This window comes from Dermacentor variabilis, chromosome 1 (genome assembly GCF_050947875.1).
Source record: "Dermacentor variabilis isolate Ectoservices chromosome 1, ASM5094787v1, whole genome shotgun sequence".
NCBI lineage: Eukaryota > Metazoa > Arthropoda > Arachnida > Ixodida > Ixodidae > Dermacentor > Dermacentor variabilis.
Genome location: NC_134568.1, coordinates 19,331,088 through 19,349,566, shown reverse-complemented (window position 1 = coordinate 19,349,566; position 18,479 = coordinate 19,331,088). Strand labels below are relative to the sequence as shown.

The window sequence follows — 18,479 nt, the reverse complement described above, 5'->3', positions numbered from 1 at the left end:
ACATCCGGTGCTGAATCCGCACGCGATGCCTGTCAGGTGGCACCGAAACCAAAGTTCTTGAACCAAGGGATGCATATTCCGGGACAATCGCTTAATCGCAGCCCAATGTGTGGCACTCCATGCTGCAACCGCTATCTCAAGTGCCATAAACAATTCCACATCGGTGGAACGTGGATTTCCTTGTTTTTGCTGCATTTTGCTCACCGAGATACACATTAAGCACTGCACTACGTGTGCAAAAACCGTCATCACATGTCAGTAGCAATATGCGTGCCGCTTTGAATGGGAGATCAACAAACAAGTGGCCATGACATATTTCTGGCACACGCAATTGCTCCAGCCGCTTTATTATTTTTGTAAACAGAAATGACGGTGCCCACGCAAGTGTAGCGTGGCGGTATTTTACACAATTTTAGTGCAAAGCAATCGCATTTGAACACATTTTGGAGCCTGCTAGCCTTGTATGAGTAGGTTATATGTGGGGTTACGTTTTGGCAAATTTCGTTGATGCAGGATTGTAGTACAACGACATTTCGTTGTCATGAGGTACGAAATGCATCGAATGCTATGGGCATTCCACCTGGGATACGAAAGTATTTCATTGTCACAAGAATTGTGTTATTGCAGGGTTTTGTTATTGCGGGTTTCGCCTGCATGTGGACCAGCTAAAGATGATTTGAACTGGCGCTCATTTCATAGGGCGGTCAGGAAAGAATGCTGTGCTGAATTAATAAGGTCGTACAGTCTGCTTAGTGTGTTGCTCATAAATTTCATTATAGATTTTAGCACTTGATATTGCTCCCTATTGACACATCTGCGTCAATTAATTGGCAAACGTAGTGCATTTGATGTTCTAAATCTATTTTGCACGTGCACCACGCAAACAAACGACCTGCTTGCTTTCATGAAACTTCTTGGTCAAAAATATCCTATGGCAACCACAATCGTCGCTCAAATTTGCACTCAGGCTACATTATTTGCTGCCTGGCCACACCACAAAAAATCAGGTCCTTGCCACTGCAGCACACAAGCCAATGATGTAATCTTTCATATTTAGTCAACCTTAGTGGCCAAATTGTGGTCATAATTAAACATTCACTGAAACTGCAAACCTCTGAAATTGTGTTTGTGGCAACAATGTTCAAGATGTGAGTTGCGCAGATTGTCTTAATAAACCATCGTTCAGCATGCAAAATATCAGTTGCCGTTTTTCACTGGATTTATGGCAGCTGTGGCACAACCGTGAATAAGCCCGAATAATCAAGCTTATTCAAAATATCGGTCAATGATACAGACTGGAAAGCCAGTGAACATATTTTATCCCTTAGTTGTTTTCAAAAATATCTTAGAGCTTTTTCTCAGCAAGTGATGTGAAAGAATGGCAGACGTGCAATGACGCTATCCCCCGTCACAGTAAGAGTGCCGAGACATCTAGTAACCATACTGGCAGGCATTCACAGCTGCTTTTGGCATTGCTGTGGTGATTTGCAGCCTTCCTAACAGTGTTTCCATGGTGCTTTGAAGAATGAATCAACGAGGTTCTATTGTATATATGTACTGTTTAGCAACAGTGTGTGGTATAACCTGTAAGCGAAACGCATTAGCATTAAGTGAGCTTAACAGAAATTTATGCCTGCAGTATCCAACATCTCTATGCATATGATTTGCAGGATTCCAGTGTTGTGAGCCCTGGTAATCAAACCCAACTCCCAAGAGCTCACCGTGCTGAAACACCATACTCTGGCAACTTTACCCCTTCTGTGTTTGACCAGCGTATCCTTGGTCAACCTCCGCACACAGAAAGAGGGTTTCTGAGTGCACCACTGCCTTCATCTTATGACTACGTTTCTGCTCCTTCCTTCACTTACGTAAGCACTTTTGTTTGGCAAGAAAATCATTAATTGTTATTGCCAGCTTTCTTTGTTGTGCCATGCTTCCCCTGGTTTGTAAGTTGGTTTGTTATTTCTTTTATAGATATTGCTACATTACATTGGTCGACAGGTGAAAGAGAACAAGGTTGGTTGTGAATCTTAGTGGCTCCTCAGCTTAGCCTTCCATTATTATCGTTCATCCTTGCATTTCAAGTTAACACCTCATCATAACAGTATTGGTGAAGGTGTTGGGTATATGTCCACGGAGACCATGTTGAAAGCATGCAGGAACTTCATGCACCTCACCAAACTTTCCACACATCAACAAGGACAACCTTGTTCTCTTCTTTCACCCATCGACCAATGTTATTTATTGTAGCTGTATTTTGTAAGCAGTAATCATACACGGCTTGTTATTGGAGAAACACAGGTCTGTTTTAATGCTTTGAAAAAGTGTAGTTTTGGGCATTCCATCATAGCAGACCAGAGCACGACGCAGGGGCTGTGAAATGGACATGAGTACTGTTGACTTCCGTTAATTGAGTCATGAGGGGACCGAGGAATTTCATTGAATTGTACAGCAGGACGAATTAAACAAGACGCAGAAAAAATGCCAGAACACACCATTGATTTATTGAGCAGTACTTGCCCCATTCTAACACCCCCCAAATCAAGTGTGCACCTGTCTTCCATGTTTCCAAAGTGTAAAACTAACTTATAAATTACTTTAAAACTCCCAATCAAAGAAATGTAATGTGCACCTGATTTTTTAGGAAGAAAAATAAACAAAGATCCAAGTAGGCCGGTTTCCTAAAGTTAGCTTCGCCTTATTACAGCCATGTTATGCGGTAAAACATACAACCGCCAGAAATGTGATTTTAGTTGCGTAACCGATTGAGCAGTGTAGGCAATTTTCGGCCCAATTTTCTTTGAAAAAAGAAAGGGTGGGAAACGTGCATTATGATTGGGCAAATACCGTAACCAGACATAGTGAGCTTCTGGTATTGCTTAAAGATCTTCCCAGAACTGGCTGAAAATAAGCATTTTCAGACGGAAGAGGATGTGGGTTCAAGGCACTCATTGTCCTCTATGCTCCACTGATGCATGCTGCCACGAAAGGGGTTGCCATTAGGGTTTTGCATAGGAATCACGTGTGTGCATTCTGTTTGGTCAAGTTGGAAGTATCCGGGGTAGGCCAGCTTTAGGATCAAAGTAACGAAAGTTTAGGCCCATGGATATGCATAAGTGCCAGCCGGGCCTTACATTTGATGTCGAATTAACAATCAGATTCACTGAAGTCTACTGTACAATGCAAATGCAATGCATAATTAAAGATTGCACATGCACATTTGGCAACTGAGTTGACAAATTTCACTGTTCGTGCCTAAAAGATATGAAAAAAAATAATGTGATCGGCGTAGGACAAGGCAAAATTATGAGTTCATCTTATTCGTCCATTTCTAACCCCTCTCTCTTCTTTTTTGCATGGCATTTGCTTTTTTTTGTCTTTTAGGTGTTGTCAGGGTGCAATCTCTTTAAGCTTTCTCAGGGCACAGTTAATTCGCTTTTACTCAGTCATAAAACAAGGGGAAAATTTCACGATAACACAGTGTTTTGGGCTAAGCAAAATTTTGATGTATGCTCAGCATGTTGTGACTTCAGAGCTATTAAATTGTGCAATCATGTGGCTGCTGTCTGCATGGGATGACACTTGACATGTCACTTGAAGCGTGTCGATATCAGCACTGGCCTTGTGCGGAACATTTTGTGGCAGCAGAGTCCAGAGTGCACCGCATGGTCACGCATGTTAAGTACAGATGCAGCTCACTGCTCATTGCCGCTCATGGTGTGGCGGTGTGTAACTGTGATCATCAGAGTCTGTCATGCTGATATCTCAGTGGAGTAAGGTGGAGAGCATTACTATTTCACTGGCAGTGTTGATAAAGTCCTGACACAAAATCTGTATATAGGGAGGTCAGAAATCAGTTTATCTGGCAGGAAATAACATCTCACACGCACCCGCGTCTGTGGCATCTAGATAAGCCCCCTCCTGCAATTCCTGTTTCTGCTCCCCTGTTTTCTGCACACATTCATCCTGCAGGTTTTCATCTAGCTTTTCCCTCTACTTTTGGTTTATTGGAGCATGGCTTATGTTGTGATAACTTTACATAATCTTTTCTGGTGTTCCCTCTGTGTTTTGCTGTCAGCTGTCACACCGATCTAGATAGCCTTGTACTACTAAACATTGTAAGCTCTTCCTCCACTCCTATACACAGACTGCACCCTCTCCAGACATGACGTCTCCCTCTGTGCTTTGCTGTGCTGTCAGCCAACACACCGATGTAGATAAGATAACCTTGTACAGTTGAACCGACTTATAACGATACCGGTTTTAACAATATATTGGTTGTAACAATGAGAAACTGCTGCACCATCAACTTTTGTATGCTTTCTGAGGTGAAATAGCCCGCTTACTACAATGCCCCCATGCCGCATTATCGGTTATAGCGATGAAATCTGGTTGCTCGTTGTCTATGTCGAAAGGTAATGGAATGCAAAATCCTTGAAAAGACAAAAGAAAGAAATTCAAGCTGCTGCACCCTCGCCTGCTGTCCCAACGGCCGCTTTGTGTCCATACAATAAAATCTGTTTTCCAGCTTTTACCGTATTGCCAGTCTTGCACACCTCTCTCCCATCACGTTTCCACCCCTCCAAACACGAATGGGCTGTGCCCATAGTGCTATGCTATGCCACGATCTGAAACACAAATTGACCGCGCCATCTGCACTGACAATGCTGCTCCTAGATTGCTTGGTGACCCCTCATTGTACAGTTCTGCCAACAAATTAATTAGCTTGTGCTCGTTTTTGTTGGTTGCGTTGGAAGTCGTTCTTAGCCACGCGGTTTCTTAGCTTCGTTCGACTCGCCACCAAAGCAGAAGATGGATGACCCGCCCACTGATCGTCGACAATGCACAACGTTGCTGGTGAAAAGAAAGTGCACTGCTATAGGTTTGGAAATGAAGGTAAGTATCGTGAAGGACTACAAAGACCATTGAAAAATGTGATACTTGGTGAAGAAGTACGATCTGTCACAGCCGGCAGTGTTGTCAATCATCTGCTCGATAGAGAAGTTCGACAAAGAAGACTGTTCTGTAGAAAATGGGTGCAAGCGCGTTCAACAAGGTGCCTATAAGGAGGTGAAAGAGGCCCTGTACAAGTTGTTTCTCGGTGCTCGTGCCATGAACTTGCCCACCGTGGGGCCAAATCTGGCCACAGAGGCAAAGCAGTTTCATTGCTCATGAATGATTTGGACTTCCAGCCAGGTGGTGGCTGGTTACAGCACTTAAGAGATACAAGGCATTGTTTACAAAGCCATCACCGGCGAGGGCGCTTCGCTTGACATGGAGGCGAAGCAGAAATGGGTGGAGGGAATACTGCCCCAAATCCTCGACAGCTACGTTGACGCCGACATATATAATGGCGACAAAACAGGACTGTTCTTCCACATGTTGCCATACAAGATACATGCACTCAAAGGAGATACGTGTAAGGGTGGCAAAAACAGCAAAGCTGCGCCTCACTTTGTTTTTGTGTGCCAACATGGACAGGAGCGACAACTGATAAGTAGATTTTTCATTGGGAAATTAAAAAATTTCCACTGCTCCATGGTGCTGCCAACCAGTACGCTACTGTCGCAACTGCAAGGCATGAATGACGCGAGAAATTTTTCTTTTTCTTGGGTAGCTCTTGGAGTTTGGTCAATATATCGAGCTATGTAAGAGGAAGGTGGCGCTCACCCTAGATACTTGTGTCCACCTCTCTATGCCTAAGCTTTCAAGCATGGAAGTTTTTCCTCTGCGGCTGAACACGATGGCAAGTTTGTAGCCCATGGACGCTGGTGTGATTGCCAATTCTAAGGTCATGTATCATCGCCGCGTCCTGAACAAGTTATTCTTGTGGATGAACATGGCCACACATACAAACAAGGAGCAACTAGACTTGAAGATCAATCTATTGATGGCCGTGCAGTTTATCTTTGGTGCGTGGTCTGAAGTAAGCTGTCCTATGGTGCAGAACTGCTTTAGGAAAGTGTGCTTTGTTCGAGGCAACAGTGACTAAGCCTGCGAAGCCTGCGAAACTAAGCCTGCGAAGCTCCCACCGACGAAGTGATACCTGAACTTTGGCCTGCAGTCGATGAGGATCCTTCAGGACTCGGAAGAGTTTCTACATGTGAACAACACATTAGAAACATCAGAACTTCTAACCGATGAGGCTATTGTTGTGAACGTGCTTGCATCAGATAGTGACGGCAGCGATGGTGCGGTAAGGCAGGCTGCCTCAACGTTATCCTTGCAGAAGGCCCTGCAGATGATTCCGTCCCATTGGTGCTTTGTTTTTGTGAGCGACCTTCCACTGCACTACGTGGAGCACCTGGATGCCTTGGAGAAGGATATCGCCAAGCTTCGCGCAAAGCAAGCAAGGCTGACGGAAATGGGTTTTTCTCGTGCAAGCCAATGAGAAGTACATGTTGAGATGCTTTTGGTGATCTCGCCCCAGTGTTTCTTCTGGAGTTCTCAAGCTGAGAGGCTGCCACAGCTATGTTCTTTCATTTTTTAAAACTCCACTTTTTGGACGACCTAAGTAATGCCTCGTAAGTGAGCTCGCATGTCACTTGGCACCTTGACCCCTCTTTGCAGTTGTTATAGCAGTGCCATTCTTGAATGCTGACAGCTATGGCTTGTTAAACGTGATCAGAGCGTGCAGGAAGCAGAGTTAAACAATTAAATGAGTCAACACAATCAGCAGCCGGGTGGAGGAAGGTGATCTTTTTTTTCATGCAACCAGGTTATAGCGATTATCGTGTTTATAACAATGGAATTTTCATGGCAATTCAATATTGTTATAAGTGGGTTCGACTCAACTTACAATGCAAGCTCTTCGTCCACTCCTAAATGCAGGCTGCCCCCTATCCAGACATGATGTGCAGTCCACCACCATGCATCACTCCAGATGCCCGTGCCAACGATACCCCTATGCCATATGGCCAGGAAGTTCCGATTGTGCAGCATCCACAGCAGCAACAGTTTGTCACCTCCTACTTTCCAGGGCCCTTTGCTAACGGCGTATTCTCCTATGAGCCACCAGCACCCACTGTTAACCTGGCTGCTCAGCGTTCTAATGACCCCGAGGGCCGTGACCTACCCAGGGGTAAGTGCAATTCCTTTATCTATTCTCCAGAAGTCGTTGCCATGAATGGCTGTTCTTGCTGCACTCAGCACTGACCCTGTCTGCTTCCTTTCTGTGCCTAAGAACTCCTCACACTCAACCTTGTGACCTGTGAGTGCTTTGCTCAAGGTGTGAAGCTGTTTCCTTAGGTGGGAAAGTGCAGCACACCCCACCGGCCCTCGATTTACCTTGCCACTGTGCATGCAGCAGTCTTTTAAAAAAAACAGCAATGAGGTGAGAGAAGTTGAGAAATACTAGAAACTGTTGACTGTTTATGATGTGTCGCCATTGAAGGTTGCACACCTCAACCTTCTTTTATGGATACTGTCAAGTTGCCTTCAGTTGCCAACAACTCAGCACTGTTAATATTTTAACAACTTTGCTAAATTCCTCACTGCATTTATGTGCTCAACATGCAAAATTGCTTGTCTATTGATGTTTGGCAATTCCATGGGGGCCACAACCAATTCAAGAGATCCAACACATTCTATTTTAGTATTGGTACTGCAAAATAATTTCACTCAATTAGTTTTTAACAGCCAGTAAGAGCAATTGATATTATTCAATGCCTTTAAAAAATTTTTGAATGCCTAGTAAATAAAAAATAGTTATAGCATTTTGTAATACCGTAAAATTCCAAGCACCCCCCCCCCCCCCCCCCTCAAGCAAGTCGCAATTACCAGAAAAGTGTGTGTGGGGGGGGGGGGGGGGGGGGGGGGCTATCCCGGAACGGCACCAAAATTCAAGATCGTGACGACAAAATTTTCCTGCAAAAAAAAAAAAAATGCAGTGGGCATGGATTTAAAATTTTATTTAACATGAACTTTATTGAGCCAAACATTTATTAGTGCTGTTCATCACTCTCAGAAACCATCGGAAGACTCCTCCAACTTGGTTGCAAAAATAAGTTGGCAGCATTTGGCTTGAAGTCCACGGTCAAACGTTTAGCACTAAGAGAGTTTTATGTTTTTATTTATTTATTTATACATACTGCAGCGCGCTAGGGCTATGACAGGAGTGAGTAGACATGCGAGTAAAACTAATTATGATATGCAGAAACAGAAATATAGAAATAGAAAAATGTAAGGGAACAATACATAAGCAAAAGCATTTAAAAATTGAGAAATGGGTAACAAACGAACTTTGGCAGGTAACAAATTCCACTGTTCAATCATGCGGGGGAAAAAACTGTATTTGAAAGTGTTAGTGTGTGGATGGAGTGGTCTGATATTAGAAGCGTAATAAGCTCTAGTTAAAGTTGGGCAAACAGGCATTAAAAGGGAGGGATCTGATAGGTGACAAAGAGAGTTCTTATAAGAATAGAAAATCTTCAGAGATTCTATGTGCCACCGTCTAGAAAGAATCTGGAGGTTTAATTCCGCAAGAGCAGTTGATGGTGAAAAGTCTCGGTCGAAGCGACGGTAAACACAAACAAATAGCCTTCCTCTGGACCGATTCAATACAATTAATTTCACATTGTTTATATGGGCTTCCATACGGAGGAAGCATATTCTAAAATTGGGCGAATCAGTGTTTTGTATGCTATTAATTTAGTGTCCCTTGGAGCAGCAAAGTCCGGCCGATGTAACCAAGTTTTTTTAACGCTTTACTACAGATGTAGTTAGTCTATATGTTTGGACCAAGACAAGGTGGGTGTAAAAATGACGCCTAAATATTTGTATTGAAAAACTTGTGTTAGTGGAACACCGTTGCATATATGATCAAAACATACGGGCATGTGTCTGTTAGTAAAAGACATAGCAGTTTTAGCAATATTGATGCTCATTTTCCAGGTAGCACACAAGCCACAAAATAAAACAAAGGCATCTTTAAGGCGCTGATGATCAGCAAGTGAGTCAGCTGGGCTGTACATAACACAATCATCAGCATAGAGGCGTACTTTTGAAGTAACATGGTCTGGAAGGTCGTTAATAAACAATAAGAATAGTAGAGGGCCAAGTACAGATGCCTGTGGGACTCCTGAGGTGACGTCGACTACAGAAAAATCTGCAGAATCATAGCATACGAATTGGGAACACAAAGAAAGGAAACTGGAAATCCAAGACACTAACTGAGGGTTATTTAGAATATTGTGGAGTTTCAAAAGCAATTTAGAGTGTAGTACTGTGTCGAAAGCTTTGCTAAAGTCAGTGAAAATGGTGTCAATCTGATTACCTAAGTCAATGTAATGGGAAAGGTCATGAGTGAACTCCGTAAGTTGGGTTACAGTACTAAAACCGCACCTGAAGCCATGCTGAAAGCTGTTCAATAGGTTATTCTTTTCAAGGAACATTATTATATGCTTAGAGATTGTATTCTAGTATTTTACATGAGGTTGCAGTTAAAGAAATAGGCCTATAGTTAGATGAAAGCTGTCACCAGATTTATATAAAGGTAGTACTTTAGCTCTTTTCCAGGAAGAAGGCACAATGCCACTATTCAGGGACTTCTGACATATATTGAACAGATATTTACCACAAATTTCAGATACAATACAATTTCAAATACTACAAAGTTACGATACAATTCAGGGTCAGCCGTAGTGCATGGCTACCTACGGCGGAGTGGAAACGGCAGCTTGGCCATGCTCGCATCACAGCTAGCGACACTGCAAATATCAACATGTTTTCTTCTTCGTGTGAAATTATTGTGAGGAGGGGATAAAGCTGCAATAACTGTAACAAAACATTGCAGCTTGGCAGTGTCATTGGTTCCTTGTGAAACGCCGTTTGCTTTAGATTCGAAGTGAGCCAGAAAAGGCTCATTTCGAATCTAACTAGGTCGCTTCGAGGGTGAGAATGCGATGTTCGAAAGATAAAATGTCACCTAAAACTCTTCAATTGGCCACTCGCAAACGAAGTGCTGCCGATCTTCTGATAATGGCGTAGTAACCGCTGATCCATTCCAACATAGCGTGGGGGCAGCGTGTGGCACATCGTTATTGCCGACTCGGGTCGCATGGATGGGAATGCTTAAGCTGCATTGTTCCCATGGTTGAAGAACATAGATGGTGATTCTAAATAATTAAAACAGGCGTAATTCACATGGTCTTACACAGACAATTGCACAAGAACGAGAGTGGTGCTACGTGGCATCTGAAATCGCACAGGTGCATGCGCCATTGTATGCCCTGCATCATGCTGTTTATGCTGTAGAGGCTGTATGCCTCCTCCCTAGAGGCGTGCCTTGAAAGCATGCAACTTTCGTTGCGACTTGCAAAATCTGTGCGCCCCGATCACCTGCTCATTTTGAAGAGCTTGTCATTGTCATGGTTGGACTAAAGTGGGCCGTGCGCTGCCGTGCACCCAGTTTGGTCGTGCCTCCGTGCTCTGGTACTTCGTGTGCCTTCTTTTTACCACGACCGGGTTCAAAGAATTTTTGTAACTGTGGGGTGCTTTAAAAAATGTTCGTTCTATTTGGAAACAGTTACAGTAGGCAGGGTCGGAAAATCATAAATGCACTGAAATGTGGTCATTATGACCGATAGATCATTATAATAAGTTGGTTTGACTATCCTTGGTCCTGCGATGCATGTGATTCTCCGGAATGTCACCAAGATTTAATGTGACCTGTGGCCACTACCTTAACATGCAAAATACTTATTGTTTAAATGGGTTTTCTAATCGAGCTGAAAGAGGTGTGTCATAGTTGTTACTATGCACTCTCTCGCTCTCTCTATATATTTGCGCCATCCATGGTCGCCATCTTGTGGCGGCAATGGCAATTATACAGGATAGGCTGGCTCTGACAGTAAACTGTTGTGAATGTGGCTCCAGTTTCATTAATCTCTAGTTTCGTATTGGATTGCACTACTCAAGAGATTTTCAGAGCTTTCTTGGGGGAAAAAAGTGCACATTAGAATCTGGTAAGTACTGTAATTATTTATTGTGAACTGCAATTTTCACTTTAATGTGTTCCTGAGGCAGGCCTAACATAGGGGTCTTCGATGCATGCCCCGAAACCTAAGCTCCGCCGAGAAGGATGCTTCCGTAATTAGCGTCACCACTGTAGTCGCTCTTTAGGTCAAGTTTGAATTATCTGCAAAGGGTAATTTTAGGATCGATAAAACGAAAAAGTTTAGTCCCATAGAAATTTATGGGCTCTAAGCCAAGACCTTCGGTCAGGATTGAATTAACCAAAATGTCCAATTAACGGAAGTCTACTGTCGCATGTAATCTATAGTGACATGTTTTTAGTTTTGTTGATCTTGTTTATCTGAGGCTTATTTTCAGGCAGCATGTGTGCTGCTCTGTTTTTTCAGCCCTATATATTTGTCGGTGTGAATAAATTTGCTGCTGTTAGTCGGTGCCCTTAGGGTGCACCTTTCCTCTGTTCTATACAGTATTGTGCTGTTTTTCAACACCTAGTTAGCACATAGCCTGGTAAATAAAAAATAATTATAATTGTTGCTCCTATCTCTCTGGCTTTCCAGATTTGGCAACTCGGCGGTTCTTCTACAACATTGGCCATGACGTACGTGGTTCTTGCCTTTCCCACTCAATAACCTCATTTGCTGCTGCTTGTTTTCGCTGGTTGTGCCCTGACCCAAACTATATACAGTAGAACCTTGTTGATACGTCTTGGAAAAAAACGCTAGAAAAATGTACTAATTGATAAAATGTACGTTCTGAAGTAACTAAAATATTTGAGAGACTCAACTGTATTTGACATCTGCGTAAGGCAAGGCGTTACGAATGAGGCACGGGACATGTATGCGCATCGAGCTGGTGGTGCTTTGGCGGCCTGAGGGACATTTTGTTGTTTCCATATTGCGCAGTGTTTAAAGACTGTGACAAGAAACCATAACTAAATCGAGCTGGTGGGTGGCACCTGATGCCGCTGAAGCGAAACAGGATGCTCACATTGCGCCGCCTGCAGTGGGGAATCGCGGCGCGTTTAGATTATCGCCTACTAAATGCATGCACTATGCCCCACATGCTGTAAAACAGATGCTGAAGATGCCTATCGCAAGAGGTTTGGCGGCAATAGTGGTGAATGTGGTGTGCGACAACACGGGAGGCGAATTGCTGGTTCTGGAGTATGAAACTGAGTCCGTGCTAGTGTTTTTACATACATGAACTGGGAGGGCGAGTATTGCGGGGAAGCTGATGCGGCATGCGGGTACTGTTTTCAATCGCACACGCCACGCGCTTTTTCTTGCTTATATAGTATCTAGTAACCGGAAAATGTATATGATCACAGTCTGCAGCAGGGAATGGTAGCATGTCTGGGTTATCGTCTATTAAAAGCGGGCAGTACACTTCCAACGGCACAATGCGCTGTGAAGCAATAGGCGAAAATGCTTATCGCAATATGGTTAACAGTGATACATGTGTATGTGACGTGCGATGACCTCAGAGGTGAGTTGCTGTTACCAGGATAAGAAACTGAGTGCATGCCGGTGTTCTCACGTAAGATGGGCGGGCAGGTGTTGCAGTGAAGCTGCTGCAGCGGGCGGCTATATACTGTTCTTGATTGCACACACCTCGCATATTTTCTTGTTTGCATGGGATCTTAGCGGCTGGAAAACGTATCATACAATTGCAATTTGGTGATGTACTGAACGTTGGTGCCGATAAATCGTGTTTTCAGGGACCGAATGCATCGGTGAAAAATAAGCGCAACTCTATCGGTCATGTTTTATGTTGTCAATCGCACCGGGAAATCGTACGTAGTGGAATCGTATCAACGAGATTCTACCGTACCAGCCATGCAAATCCACTCTCCGTGCTACTATCCTTGGCAACTTGCAAATGATTAGCAGGGAGTCTACCAACTAGGAAAAGCAGGAATTCTCAGGGAATTCGTGCTTCTATCACGGATAATTAGCTGTAATTTTATTGAAAGGGAATGAAAGTTGTGGTGATGCTGGTTCGAGTAACAGAGAGGAGTTGTAACGAATCATCCTTGACGCCGTGCCATCAGCTGGAGGAGTTGCTAGTGTACAGTCAATGACTGATTTTTCGGACACCCAAATTTTTTGCAGCAAAGTGCACATTTAATCAGTAAAAGACGTTACTTGATCCTTCATCAAACACTGGCTAGGGTGTGCACAAGTTGCAGCCTGCTTGTTTCAGTGCTAGTTGAAGCAGTGGTAGAAAATCAATATGGTAGCCAAATGCACGAAAGGTGCAACACGCCTAAGCTAATGTTCTTGTCACTGTGAAAGGAAGGTCTATGCATACGAATGTGACGAAAGAATGTGTGTGTGTAGTGAGTGGTGAACATCCTAACACAAAAGCATGCATTCACAAAAATTTCAAAACCATAATACAGGAAACAGTGGAATGTTTGGATAATCTATACATAAATTGGTCTGCAGGTGACGCGATGAAAATGTGAATAAATCACTAGGGCAGGCAAACATTACATATTTTCTAATATTCAGTCGAGTGTTATGCTATTCGATCTTCACTTTGAATTGAATCAGTATTGGGAATTTTCTAATTACTTATAAGTAATGTATGTCAATTTAAAAACGTAATCGACAGTTTCGGTTTGGTGTGCAACTTCATTGACATTGGCATAACTCATAGCCAAGACGAGCCAAAACAAAACCACCACTGGGCCACCTTGTTGCCAACCAGTTTTTCAATCACCAAAGTTTTGGATTCTGTAGGGCACCTTCCTCAACTTTTCTAGCATCATTCGCTCGCACGATGATAGAAAATCTGGAAAATGGTGCCATTCAGGTTGTTCTCCCTATTCTAACTTTACTTGGTAATGTCATTTCTCGGCGATCTAACTGCAACTTCAATCACCAACACCTGGCTAAACACCTGGCATAAAAGCCAAGTGTCCGTGTCACCATGACGAGAATTTTCCAAAACCATTGCAAGAAGTTTGCCGCCCCTTGAATGGCTCAATTATGATCATGCCCGAGATACAAACACGGGATAGTGATATGATCATGATTGGGTGAGGTGTGTCTTCACTGCAGGAATCAAAGGGCAATGATGAAGGCAGGCATCGCCATCACGAGAAGAAGAAGAAATGTATTTAAATCATTTATACAAGGTAGTGACTCGATCAGTCTAGCGGTTCTGGTTAACACTGGGGCCAGGGCGGTCTTCATAGGTCGGCGCACTCACTCACACTCACTCGCACTCATTTCAAAGGCGTGAGTGCCAGTGAGTGTGAGCGGAGGTGAGTGTGAGTGAGTGCCAGTGAATGTGAGTGCGGGCGAGTGTGAGTGAGTGTGAGTGGAGATGAGGGCGAGTGAGTGTCAGTGAGTGTGAGCAGAGGTGAGTACGAGAGAGTGTCAGTGAGTGTGAGCATAGGTGAGTGTGAGCGAGTGCCAGTGAGTGTGAACGTGACTGAGTACTGTGAGTGGGAGCATGAACATGAGTGAGTCTGAGTGCAGCCGAGTGTGAACGTGAGTGAGTGCTTGTGAGTGTGAGTGGAAATGAATGTGAACGTGGTGTTTGTGAGTGAGTGGAGGTGAGCGTGAACCTGAGTTATTGAGCGCGGCTGAATGTGAGTGAGTGCTTGTGAGTTGAGGTGGCTGAATATGAGTGTGAATGACGATATGAATGTAAGTGCTCGTGAGTGTTAGTAGACGTGAGTATGAAGGTGAGTGAGTGAGCATGAGTAGACGTGAGGTGAGTATATCACAGCTAGCACACCAATTTTATATTTATTTATTTATACAAGATACCCCTAAATGCCCTCGCAACCAAGGGTATTACATGGGGGGGGGGGGGGCCACATATACAATGACAAAAAGAACACATGTGACACTATACTAACAAGTTAGAACTTCGTTATACAGTCATAACGCTATGTAACACTATACAAATTAATAACAGCTATACAACCTACAAACAAATGTATTGAAATAAACAACGAGAATCTTCATAGAAATATAAGGAATAAAACAAAAAAACCTAATGCACATATAGATAACTGTTTACACAAGGATTACGCTGTAGTACAGGCATACAGTAGATTTAAAAACTTATCGTGATCCGTGGTGGTAGCAACACATGGAGGCAAAGCGTTCCAGTCAGTTATAGTGTGTGGAATGAATGAATGTGCGTAGTTAAATGAACGACATGACAAGCTCTTGACTTTGAAGGGATGGTTGCGTCTATCAAAAATAGCAGATGGCAAACAAAAAAAGTCGTTATGAAGAGTTGAGTGATGATAAAATTTGTGAAAAAGTGATAAACATGCAATTTTACGGCGGGGAGATAGTTCTTGAAAGCCAGCACGTTTCTTCAATGCTGTGATGCTGTTATGACATGAATACCGTATTTACAGTCGCCGACAGTTTATTCAGACCTCACGGGGACTGCGGAAATGTCCGAATAAACAGGTGTCCAGAAAAGCAGATAAAGAAAAAAAAAAAGAAATCCTTTATTTCCACGCACTTATTCGGGCTCAGCAGTAGGCTTGAAGAAATCGTGAATGTGCCGTTGCACGCTGTTCCGTTTACGCGCAATCAGATAAGCCTGAATCTCTGAGAGGGTCGTATGGTCACTATAGGCGGCTGAAAGCACAGTCACTGCTTGTACACGCTCCGCATGCGACGGCAGCGTAGCACATGGTGCGTCATCGTCGGGCGGCGCAGCAGAAACCTGACGAATGATCTCTCTGTCGTCGAGTTCTGCGCATGTCAGTACAGCAGTATCAGCACCTGTGAAACTGTCAAATGAGACGGTGTCCGGAATCGCAATGCAACCACTGCGCAAGTCTCGGCAGAACATTTTCGGCGTCAGTAGGGAGCACATCGGAAGGCGACAAATCCTAGGCCTACCAGCACCTGCTTGCCAACATTCCCCAGCGCAGTCTGCACGGGCACTGTCGGCGCCATTATACAATTGACACGATGTTTCCGTATGCCGCGTTGCATCACCGCAACCTCGACACAGCACACAAAGCAAACATCACCACGCCAGCACGTTGACACCAGTCGCACAAACGAAAAACGTGGTCTACTCGCAGCATCGTGCACGAAGAAAAAAAACAAATCAACTGCTGGATTGTCTTGACATGGCTTAGTAAGCTGAAACCGGAACTGCTGTAGCTACGAACCAGAAAGAAACGATGATGATGAGCGGGGATTTGCAGTAGCGCCACTTCGTGGGGCAGCAAGGAGGCTCCGTTCAAAACAAAAGTGGCGTTCAGCAAGTCGAACCATGTACCGGTCAGAGTCGGTGCATGGTGCTTTCGATCGAGTTGGCTCAAGGAGTGTCTGAAAAGTAAGACGAGAGGTTGCAAGGTGTCCAAACTTTCGGCAGTTGTTATACAATATAGTCTATGGGAGAATGGCGGTGCCGCGAAGCAGACTGAATAATCGAGCATGTCCGAATTTTTGGAGTGCGAAAAATCAGTCGGCGACTGTACTCGCATAATGATCGCGCTCACGTAAGGATCACACCTCTGAATTTTGTCGTCAAAATTAAATTTTTGCTTCTTTCCTGTGTAATGATCGCCCCCCGAACTTGTCGTAGTGATATGTCGTGTGCCAAGTTTAGCTAATGATGATTGCCTTTACCATCTGTCGAATGCTGTCAAATGCTACGCGAACTACTCTTGAAGACATACCAAGTGGTCTGCACGCACCAAACATTTTTAAGCAGATGCCCAATTTCATTCCTTTCATCACTTTCCGCACTGCCATGAAAAAAAAAAAAAAAAGCTGCAACCAAACTTGCCTTGGCCTTATTACTTGTAGGCTTCAAAATAATTTTGGCCGACAACAACAAAGAAGGCGCCTTTCGATTCTTCTCGTCTGCATTCGTGAGCACGCGACAAATCGCGAGCGGCAACTATAGTGGCCACGTTTACACTAATACATTAGAAGTGTACCCTATTCATACGCCGACGCTTGTAACACAGCTAAGATATTCGCCCACCCTTAGCACAAACGTGCCATATTAGGGTAGTAGTGAAGACAAATGCCGCAGTTTCCACAGCATGCCCACCATGTGTTTCTATGTCACTGGCAGCTACATGCGCCCATCTCTGTTTCTGTCCTCTCAAAGTGGACATGGCAACGGTGTTGTCGCAAACTTGCCGATATTAACGATATTATTCATTATTGATACGGAAGAAACTGTTTCAATGCGCGTAATGTACTCACAAGAAGAACAAAAATGGCGTTCGGCTTGCTCCGCCGGCCGCCATATTTGTTTTGGTGTCCCGCACTGTTACAGTGGCAGCCACCTGCTTGTTGACCTGCTGACATCCCGCAGCAAACGTGGGATGAAAAAAAATTATTTTTGCAGGAAATTTAACGCGCGTAATGATCGTACCCCTGAATTTGCGTCAATTTTTTTTTTTTACAAAAAAGTGCGATCATTATGCGAGTAAATACAGTAATCAGAGTAGATGAAATTAACTGCGCGGCTCTGTAGTGATTCAATGCTATTTATTAAATATGCTTGAGGGGGATCCCAAATTGCCGAAGCACATACGATTTTAGGTCGGATTAGAGTGGTATAAGCACGTGATCGGAGGTGAGAAGGGGCATGCTTTAAGCTATGTTTTAAAAGACCTAATGACCGATTAACGGATGCAACAGTAAGGTTAATATGATTGTTCCATGTTAAGTCGGAATGGATGTGAACACCGAGGTACTTATAAGTGGTTACCAACTCAACTGGATTATTATTTAAGGTATATGCAGTTATAATTCGAGACTTACGGTTAGTGAAAGACAGATTTTGTTTTAGAAGGTTAGGTTAAAAAGGGTCCCCAGGTGACTGCGGGCGATTAATCATAAACTAGGGTGTGCATTAAGTTCGTCTATGCATCTACTGGACGCAATGGGTTAATCTCACGCTTAGGTTAAAAGCACCGAGCCTGAGCGGCTGACGCTGCGCAGTTGGCATTATGAAGATTGCATGCAACATCAGTACTTCGCGGAAACACTGCAACGTGCGACTCGCATCGAGCCACATAAAAGGACCCCACGGGCTTGACCATGACAAATTTCAAGTAGGGTGATCCACAAGACTGAGCAAGAGTCTGTAAATAAATGTTCCATACTGTGGGCCATACCGCTAGTGTTGTGAAAAAATGTTGAACTTGTGTTTTTAGCATGAAAATATCAGCAAACATCACTGAAAATGAACTTAGTCTTCTATACAAGTAAGCTGGCCCCTCCCCTCTTTTAATTTTTCACTTGTAGTGCTTGTGTTGAGGGTTTATGCAAAAACCACAACTATTACCTTCAAACCAAATAATTGGTACTTGTATTAGCCTAATTATAGCAAATGCTGCCGAACTTTTCTTCAATGGAATATGTACTGCTATTCGAAATACAGTCAGTGTTCGATTTTTCGAGCTCCCTAAGTATGAAAAATCGGTCAGTTGGAAAATATGAATGCATGCCTTCTAGGGCCCAAATCACCACAAGCACATCCAAAATAGC

The 18,479-nt window shown here is 43.7% G+C and overlaps 1 protein-coding gene across 3 annotated transcripts in view; it reads left to right on the top strand.

Annotated features, from left to right (window-relative positions):
* The window catches only part of LOC142575718 (OTU domain-containing protein CG3251-like), a 133,546-nt gene that overhangs the window by 96,335 nt on the left and 18,732 nt on the right, over nt 1-18,479 (top strand). For all 3 annotated transcript variants that reach the window (XM_075685318.1, XM_075685308.1, XM_075685300.1), the window contains 3 exons: nt 1,671-1,868; nt 6,832-7,081; nt 11,532-11,572. In XM_075685318.1, coding sequence (XP_075541433.1) covers nt 1,671-1,868; nt 6,832-7,081; nt 11,532-11,572 — 489 coding nt within the window. The remainder of the gene's footprint in view (nt 1-1,670; nt 1,869-6,831; nt 7,082-11,531; nt 11,573-18,479) is intronic.